Source organism: Protobothrops mucrosquamatus, unplaced genomic scaffold, assembly GCF_001527695.2.
Source record: "Protobothrops mucrosquamatus isolate PMUCROS unplaced genomic scaffold, P.Mucros_1.0 scaffold783, whole genome shotgun sequence".
NCBI classification, from domain to species: Eukaryota; Metazoa; Chordata; class Lepidosauria; order Squamata; family Viperidae; genus Protobothrops; species Protobothrops mucrosquamatus.
The window spans coordinates 130173-140261 of NW_015387051.1; the positions used below are offsets into that span (position 1 = coordinate 130173).

General features: G+C 39.6%; 1 protein-coding gene across 1 annotated transcript in view; it reads left to right on the forward strand.

Annotated features, from left to right (window-relative positions):
* RPGRIP1L (RPGRIP1 like) overlaps positions 1-10089 on the forward strand; it is a 59444-nt gene that overhangs the window by 42758 nt on the left and 6597 nt on the right. Inside the window, exons 24-25 of the mRNA XM_029284639.1 lie at positions 3780-3963; positions 8667-8751. Of these exons, the coding sequence (XP_029140472.1) occupies positions 3780-3963; positions 8667-8751 (269 nt within the window). The remainder of the gene's footprint in view (positions 1-3779; positions 3964-8666; positions 8752-10089) is intronic.

Below are 10089 nucleotides of genomic sequence, written 5' to 3' on the forward strand. Positions count from 1 at the left end.
GCATGATAATTAATGGAAGGAGGAGGGGTGGGTGGGGAAAATCAGAAAAATGTAAAACTTTGGACAGTTCTTTATGAATATTTCATACATGTGAATATAATCAGAAGTTAGCATTATCAATTTGATGTATAATACATTGATTAAAAGCCTTGTTACAGGCTCCCGAGCTAGGCGTGGGGCGTTTGAGAATTTGCATGGGTGTTCAGAAAGGCTAAAATACAGCTGAAATAAAATTAAACAATGCTTGTTCTCATCTCTCCACATCTTCCCGAGATTATTTGAGAACAATATAGCTTTCAATTATCACAATAAAATTTTACTGCTGTCAGCTCTCAAGTTATCTTCAAATGTGCCCGCGGGGAGAGTCTTAGCAAAACCAATTTATTCTGCGGTGGCCTCATTCTCCTCTAGGTGTGTTTACATCTTTTCCCCTTCGTTATAGATAGTCTCTCTCTTTTTTTCTTTTTAGCACTAATAGCATTTTAGTGAAAACTGTCATCATCATTTTCTTTAAATGAGGTTCTAAAAGTTCATAATTAATGTTGACATCCAGCTTTTTTTTTTTTTAAACAGCTTCCAAAGTCCAGGTGGATGTATCTCTGCTATCCAGGAACATATGTGGGAATTTTTTTCCCCTCCCGCAGTATAGCAAGTAAAATTTGAGGATCGGGGAATTGAAAAGCTTTTATTGATGCATCTGGGGCTTAGGCTATAGGTGGGAGAATTAAGATCACTGCAGAAAGTAAGGCAATAATAATGATCGTTTATTATTTGATTCGACGCACAGTCAGTCAGATGTCCAGGCTGGATTTGGCATTTTTGTCCACCTCTTCCCATAGTCCTGGGATAGGCATATAAATAATAATAATAATAATAATAATAATAATAATAAAGTTGGAAGGGACCTTGGAGGTCATCTAGTCCAACCCCCTGCTCAGGCAGGTAACCCTATACCATTTCGGACAAATGGCTGTCCAGTCTCTTCTTAAAAACTTTCAGTGTTGGAGCATTCACCGCTTCTGGAGGCAGGTTGTTCCGCTGGTTAATTGTTCTAAGCTGTTCCAAGGAAAGCCGTCTTTTGCAATTGACTGATGTGAATTTGTCAATGCCGATGAGATTCAAGTTGGTGCTCCAGCTGATTTGGGATTGCACCGAAGGCACCAATGACTGTTGGGTCTACCTTTGCTTTCTTTTGCCCCAGTCGTTCTATTTCTGTTTGCAAGTCTTTGTATTTTGTTACCTTCTCCAGTTCCTTCTCTTCTGTTCTGGTGTCTCTAGACTTTTTTTGTCTTTCTTATCGACAAGTCTGCATGACCTTGGACCAGTCCCTTTCAGCCAACCCACCTCACAGGTTTGTTGTTTGTCAGGGGCTGGTAGCCACCAAAAGAAGTCAAGATGGCGGACGGGAGGTCTTTCTGCTTTTTTTTTTAATATGTGTTGTATCCTGCTACTGCATATATTTGTTTATATTTGGACGGCATTTGTAAACCGGTGCCTATACCCGAGCTGCTTTTGACAGCCGAGTTAAGCATTCGGCAGGGAATTACTCTGAATTTCACTTAAAAATACTTCTTATATATACATGCGACAGGAAGCGAAAGAGGCTGTTTCTAAAGTGAAATTAGACAATGGAAGCAATTTCATTTTTTATGCATGTGAATGTAGGGTGCTTGAGGTTATTAGTTGAAACGAGTAACCTTTCCAAGCCTTCTGCCTCTTTTCGAATTTGAATATGAAAAGCATATTCAAGTCAAAGACCATCACTTTAATGACATTTGGCAGTCATTTGATTTATTAGGTTTTTACGAAAAGAAAATTCCTTTAAATATTTCATCATACTATGCTAATCCTGGTAATATTGCCAGCTGAAGCTGTGTACCTGCATTAGCGGAGACAGAACGGTGTGGAATATTTGCTGTCATCCTGGTAAAATTTCCATGAATCTACTGAATAATAAAACAATCTTATTGAAATATTCAGATTTGAGTTTTTAGTTAAGGTGTCTTAGGATACATAATAAAAGAAAATGCCTTTTGAAAACAGTGGGAGTAAGCTAGCTTCATCCAATATTGAAGGAGGTTGACAGCAAGGATATTGTTCTGTAGGAAGGATATATATTTATTTACCGAGGAAATCCTGGGGTGTTTTCAACGGCTTAATTATAGAATAGTCTTCCGAAAAATGTCAGTTGCTATGTCTCACTTGAAAGATGGCATGAATGTTTGGTTTGAAGATAAACCCAGCATAATGGGTTTTGTTTTTTTGTTTTTTACATTGTTTAATTTGGTGACTATTACTGCAAGGTGAGTGATGGAGATAGAAGCCATCGGATTGCTGATGGGAGAAATTGACTTTCAAGTCAAACAGGCACCCTCAAGAGAGAGTTGAGAAGACCTTGACAGCTGAGACCCTCCAAGGTGTTCAGTTTGTTTCTTGAAGAGACAAATCTCTCACCCTTCAAGTGTTCTTCAGCCTAACCTCATTTTGAAATCGCACAGGTTGTGCGTTCTTTGAAAACCACCGAGAGATTCCTTGCGTGCTTGTCTTTTAATATTTAACACGGAGCGCCTTCCACCTCGTGGACAGTGTTATTTTGAGCGAGAACACGTTAAGTGGATAGTGCAATCAACACGCACGTTTTTTGACACCATCAGAGATTTCCTTTTAATCTTCAAAAAAATAATAAAAAATGAAGACATCTTGTAAATGCACGCTCGTGTATTAAAGATGGTGATTTTTTACTACACCCAGAAAAGCTAGCGGTTTCAAGGGCAATCATGTTGCATGATGATCCAAGAAGATGTACTTTGTAGGGTGAAAGGTGTGGTGGTTACACCAGAGAGAGTAGTCCCCCAGACATAGGTTGGTTTCATGTTTAGTGGATGTACCATTTAGCAAATGGCGGAAAGAAGTGTAAATGGCGGATCCAAATGGAAGAAAGAAGTGTAAAGGGAGGTCATAATTAAAAAAGAAAAAAATAATTATTTATTATAGGTCACATAAAACATAAGTGGGTTGCCTCTTGCAAAGACTGTAGGAATCCCCAAATCAAGAGTCCTTTGCAGCTTTGTCACCCAAGACCTGTGTGACATGTCTGCTTGTGGAACATTGATGGTGATGATGATGTTATCCATTCAGTTGTGTTCGACTCTTGACATTTCTGAATCAGAATCAGAAGAGAGCTGGAAGGGACCTTGGAGATCTTCTAGTCCAGCCTCCTGCTCAAGCAGGAGACCTTATACCATTTCAGACATGTGGCTTAAAAACCTCGAGTGATGGAGCGCCCACGATTTCTGGAGTCAAGCTGTTCCACTGGTTAATAGTCCTCACTGTCAGGAAGTTTCTCCTTAATTCCAGGTTGCTTCTCTCCTTGATCAGTTTCCATTTATTGTTTTTTGTCCTGCCTTCTGGTGCTTTGGAAAACAAGTTGATCCCCTCGTCCTTGTGGCAGCCCCTCAAATACTGGAATACTGCTATCATGTCCCCTCTAGTCCTTCTTTTCTCTAGACTGGCCAGGTCTAGAGAGACCTTCTGTGGGGCTAGGTCTCTCCCCATCTTCCGATCTTGCACTGCTTCTTTGAGTTGTTCTTTGCTCTGGCTGGGGTCGGCTTTGATGGTGTCCAGCCTCCGTGTTCTTTGACAGCCTGGTTTCTTTTTACTGCTATCTCTTCCAAATATAATTGCTTTCTCTGGTGAATTCCCCAGCATGACATGGCCCAAGTAAGTGAGACGGTGGTGTGTTACAATCAGCAACGGTCCTGTTGTTTGTCTTTAACCAGACTGCGGAAAGAATCCGAATCGAAATAGTGTCGCTCAGCCTCACGGACCGCCAGATTTTGATGGATGAGATGATCCAGCAGCTTTTCATAGAGTCCAAGTTCTCCAGTTTCAAAACAACCGAAACTCGCGTGGCGCTACCAAAACCCAGAAGCGGGCAACGGGTGTATTATAACTACAGCCATGGTAGGAATTCATTTAATACTTATTTCATTTCATCTTTCTAAATCACTGATTTTGTGTCTTCTTCTTCTTCTTCTTCTTCTTCTTCTTCTTCTTCTTCTTCTTCTTCTTCTTCTTCTTCTTCTTCTTCTTCTTCTTCTTCTTCTTCTTCTTCTTCTTCTTCTTCTTCTTCTTCTTCTTCTTCTTCTTCTTCTTCTTCTTCTTCTTCTTTTCTACTTCTTCTTCCTCTTCCTCTTCCCCTCCTCCTCCTCCTCCTCCTCCTCCTCCTCCTTCTTCTTCTTCTTCCCGTAATAGATTTTATTGAAAAGTTCTTATCAGGGTTTCATACACACAAACACAATCCTCCCCTCCCTGATAGCCAAGTATAAACTTTAGAGATAACTTGATGTCCACCTTAGGGGAAAATAAGCAGTTGGAATTTGCAAATCAGTGGCTCCAGTTTGAAGGCCAATGTGATTTTTCATAAGAGATTAAATGTCCCTCCTTGTAGATTGTGAAATTTTAGATACTGTTGATTAGGACAGGAAGAAGCAGAAAGAATCTAGTGGTGGAGATGGCGTCTTTCAGGTCCCTTAGCATATAGCCCAAAGGAATATGTTACAACAAGAAGAATTTTGAAATAGGATATTTCTGGTCTTCATTAGTTATAAAAATAAAAATAAGAATAAGATAGCAAAACACAAATCGGATAAAACCGGGGCTACTTAAAATGTCCGCAATTGCATGAGTACCAATGCATAATTCCTGGTGTTTATTTATTTTGCTCATTGGCTTATTTATGGACCAAAACTGGATGCAATATTCCAGGTGTGGTCTTACTAAGGATTTATAAAGTGGTATTAATACTTCACGTGATTTTGATTCTGTGCTTCTGTTTATACAACCAGGGATTCTTGCATACAAGTATGTTACAAATCAGTTTTCTAACAAGCTGAATTTTCTCTTGGGAAATATTTTTTCTGCCTTTGCCACGAAGTTAGCAGAGAGAACTCATTTCTAGCAAGGTTGCTTTGCTGTTCCTAGGATATTACTTAAATAACTGGTCATCTAATATTTCCTCTGTGCCTGCTCTCCTTGTAAAGAAACATCATTCCAAAGAAAGTGCCCTAATGAATTTGGTGTTTCATAATGTCGGCAAGAAAGCCAATAATCTAATAGTAATGAAGTCAGAGCGTGCGTGTTTACTATAGCTTTACTCCATTTCTTATTCAGGCCTAATTAGATTTGGGTATGTAGAATATTTGAGGTTAATTGAATATTTTCTTTAATAAAACTGAGATTTACATGATGGGGAAAGGAAGTGTACTTTGAGCTCAGGGAGAAACTAGCAGTCCCACGGATTTTGTATGAAAAAAATAATCACGATAAACTCAGGTGTAATGTGAGAAGTCATTATTTCTTAGTAAATAAATGCCTTTTTTATTGGATTCTTTTATTATATTTATGTCTCAAGCATTGTGGCTGGCTTTTTAAGAAACTGGTTTACATCTTAGCTGAGACAAAGAGCTCTTGTGAAATTCTGCCTTAATAAGCAACCTTTAATATAGCAACTGAGTATTGTTGGGTCCCTAGCCATTTGTTTTTCCTTTCTAATCTATAGATAGAAGGAGGAGAGATTCACAGTTAATAAATTAAATGTTCTTAGTAAATCATAATACTATAATGGGTCCAAGCTTGTCTGTTAATTAGGGACATCATTTTGCATATAGCTTTATTCATGTTAAAAAAATCTGCCTAAAGAATTATGTAAAGAAGATGGACAGTGGGTTTCAGAAAGGAACATTTGGATATTTTCCAAAAATTGAAGAACTGCAGTTTCCAAGCTCTCCTATCATTGACACAAGAAGAGATAGAACATCAAAACTTGGAAGTTGGGACATATGGTAGGACTTGCCTCTGACAGTTACTTATTAATAAAAGCATATAGGCAGATGGTCTATGATACTAGTGGTGTGAGCTTAGTTGTTTTCTTGGAGACGTTTCATTATCCACGTAGGTGACATCATCAGTACTTAGAAGGTGCTTCTAGCACTGATGATGTCACCTAGTTGGGTGATGAAATATCTGCAAGAAAACAACCAACCTCAGAGAGCACCAAGGACTTCCCAGAGAAGAATGCTATTACCTGCTTGCCTACATTGCCATTTGCCTCTAGATAAGTAAATTGGTAGTATTTTCCTACACAGATAACATAAACTCTGACTCTTATTTCCCCTTTCCCTGCAAAGCCCTTCTACTTATGACCTGTTGACATATCAAATAGTACTTCGAGAATAAAATATATTTTTTTAAAAAAAAAATCTTTGAGAAGGCATTAATAAGCACACAGACATCATACTAATCATTTTCAACCCGAACTCAACAATACTTTTTAATTCTCAAGAGTCAAACATTAGGGGTGTAAGCAGCTTCGTTCACTCAGATGATATAAAGAGCGACACACAAATGGGACATGCTTAATTTCACCTGGAACAATATGATTCCCTTCTGCCCCTGGTCCCTCAGTCTCGTTTTCCCTTTCTCCCTCTTTGGACTAAACCACCCTAATTGAAATAAGAAAGATTAAATTCACTTGATAGATTCTGATAACAAGGAAATAGCATTGATATTTCATAGAGCTGAAAGAATATTGTCCCAACTATGCTGAGAAAGCAGGAAAACAGCCTGGAAACAAGATTAATGGGCCTAAAGAATGTTATCTTGGCTGTGTATAAACCTGCTTGCGAAATGACAATCGGGTAAGATTAATGAAATATTCCCAAACTTTTCTTTCTTTTTTTTTTTTAAGGAGACTTACATAGAGTTAATCAGAAGCCTTGAGCTTTGAGGAATGAATAGCGGTTGAGTACCCTTTGGATTCAGAGTAGTATGATGGAAGAAAGTTTCTTTCCACGTACAGTTATTCCTTGACTTACGACCACGACTGAGCCCAAAATTTCTGTCGCTAAGCGAGACCATAAGTAAATTTTGCCCCATTTTTGCGACTTTTCTTACCACAGGTGTTAAGTTAATCCCTGCAGTCGTTAAATTAGTAACCCGGTTGTTAAGTGACTCTGGCTTCCCCCATCGACTTTGCTTGTCAGAAGGTTGCCAAAGGGGATCATGTGACTCCTGGACGCTGCAACAGTCATAGGTACATGCCAGTTGCCAAGCGTCCGAATTTCGATCACGTGACATGGGGATGTCACAATGGTCCTAAGTGTGAAAAACGGTCACAAGTCCCTTTTTTTATTGCTGTTGTAACTTTGAATTGTCACTAAATGAACTGCTGTGATTCGAGGACCGCCTGTAGAGACTACAGGAATTATGTCAAGTTTGTTTCTAGGATTTGATTCAGAAAAAAAAAAGATAAGACCACAAACCTTGTTTGGACCGATTTTGGCACAACTGTTTATCCGGGAGGCGTAGCAGCTTTTGCAAGAAATCTAGTTCGACTATTGTTAGTGAGTTAGACCTCAGTTCCCACGACCACGCCTGAGAGTATGTGTGTTACATCTTCTCTGTTCCATCTGGGGAGCTCCAAGTTGGAGAAGAGTAATGGATAGGTAAGGAATGGACATTGTGGGGAATTCTGGGAGTTGAGGTCCACACCCACCTGCCAAGGTGGGACAGCCCTGACGTAAATCAAAGTCCCCCTCCCTCAAAAACCGTAGACATGGCCAGTGGTGGGATTCAGCCAGTTCACACCAGTTCGGCAGAACCGGTAGCTATTTTTTTTGTTGACCAGGCCCAGAATGGACTTCTGGAAGTGGCATCCACACAGAGAACCAGTTGTTCACATAGTTGAGTCCCACCACTGGACGTGGCCCTCAACCACCAAAACATCACCTGCTCTGCCTAAGTCAAAATTGCTATTCCTGGAGTTTCAGAAGCCTACGTGGAGAGCGTTGGACATTATTTTTGGATGATGTGCATTGCTAGAACATCCAAGCTTTGGGCACCAAATAAATGTAAGGCCAAGACAAAACTCAACCCCAGCTCAACCTTTCTGATAGCTTATTTGTCAGTCAAGGTAGCTGCAGTCCATGAATCTTTTTTCATTTTGATTCGCTTGATTTCAAAAGATGTTCAGAAGAGTCTGGAAGATCTTTTAAAAGTCCTGAGACTCTTATGTGAGGGCAGATGATCTTCACTCAATATCTCACATCAAGAACAGCCCAGCAAAGGGGTCCGGGATTGAAATAATCCTTTTTCTCCCTTCAACTGAACAGCGGGTCCCTTTGAGCAGTTATCAAAACCACGAGGAAAGACCTCCGCGTTGAGGATTCAGAGCCATCTGGTTTTTTTTATATATATATATAAAATTCCACCTTTTCTGGAAATATTTGTCTGTCTGAGAATAAAGCCGGCTCATCTGCCCTCCACATTCTGCCTTCTAGAATTGGCTTCCAGTCTTTATTCCCATTTTATGTTGCGCATCTTGTACCAGATGGGAACTCTATGTGCGTATAAGTCATTGCAAAAGAATGCTTGGCCTTATGCTATCGTTTCTTTGTAGAAACAAAACAAAAAAAAAGGTGAATATGAATCGGAGCAGCATTTTACTTCAGGGTGTTTCAATCAACACCGAGGGATTATTTGAGGTTGCCAAAATCGACACGTAGGATCAGCCTGTGCAAAAGAAGTCAAGTGTCGTAAATGCATTTATTTACTAGCTGGCACTTAATGACTCTTAACTTAACGGTTATTTCTGTTCGATTTTGCAGTAATATATGTGGATCAAGCCAAGCACAAAGCAAGGTGGGATTATCTCAAGGCTGTACTTTGTGGATCTGAGCCCAGACATGGAAGGTAAGGTTTTGAGGAGACACTTTGATTTATATTCTTTGGTAATAATTAGAATAGAATAGAATAGAATAGAATAGAATAGAATAGAATAGAATAGAATAGAATAGAATAGTTGGAAGGGACCTTGGAGGTCTTCTAATCTAACCCCCTGCTTAGGCAGGAAACCCTATACCATTTCAGACAAATGATTGTCCAATCTCTTCTTAAAAACGTCCAGTGTTGGAGCATTCACCGCTTCTGGAGGCAAATTATTCCACTGATTAATTGTCAAGAAATTCCTCCTTAGTTCTAGGTTGCTTCTCTCCTTGATGATTTTCCATCCGTTGCTTCTTGTCTTGCCTTCAGGCGCTTTGGAGAATAGCTTGACTCCCTCTTCTTTGTGGCAGCCCCTGAGATACTGGAACCCTGCTATCATGTCCCGCCTACTCTTTCTTTACTAAACTAGACATACCTAATTCCTGAAACCGTTCATTATAAGTTTCAGCCTCCAGGCCCCTAATCATGTTTATTGCTCTTCTCTGCACTCTTTCTAGAGTCTCAACATCTTTTTTTAATTGCGATAGCAGGGAAAGGAAAAAGGAACCAACGAGGACATAAATACTTGGGAAAACTTGACTTTTGCTTCACTAAGTTCAGATACTCCAGGAGCAACATGTTCAATGTGTTATTTCTATCCGGGTACTTCACAGGAGCGTGGATGCAAGCTGTTTTCGAAAAATGTCATTCTAACGCCCGTGTTTATTCTGAGGAAATGTAAATCCACCCTTCACGGTATCTGAATGCGGCTTACAATTTTCAAAAGCAAAGAACTGTTTTCCTTTTTAATGTCCATCCAGTGTGTGTTGTCTGTGGGTGGAGAGAGAAATTCATTTTAATTTCAAAATCTGTGCTATTTTGATCATAGCTGGAGCAGCTGCTGGTTCAGTTGGTTTCAGAACTGCTGATTAGCTTCACGCACCCTCAGATTGTCCATGTATTCACAGATAAGCAGTTTCAACTAACGGGATATTAGCTGGCAATAAGGCAATAACCTATTCTTTCCTCCATTTTATTTCCAAACTGAGCTTCATATGGTGGCTGGCACATAGGGTTGTTTTTTTTTAATGGAATCCGACAGGAAGTGCCATAAAGTGATCCCTTAAGAGCGGGCACGTCTCACATCTAAAGCACTTTGAAGTTCAGAAAGATTATTATTTTTTTCCCCTTTTCTCATTTCAGCAAACAAGCAAAGGACTTCCAGATTTACTGCATACATTAGTCAGATGAATAACATGCCGGGCCTAGTAAAACTCCAAATAAAGTTGAAGATATCCCAGTAGTCTTATAATCCATGGCACAGAT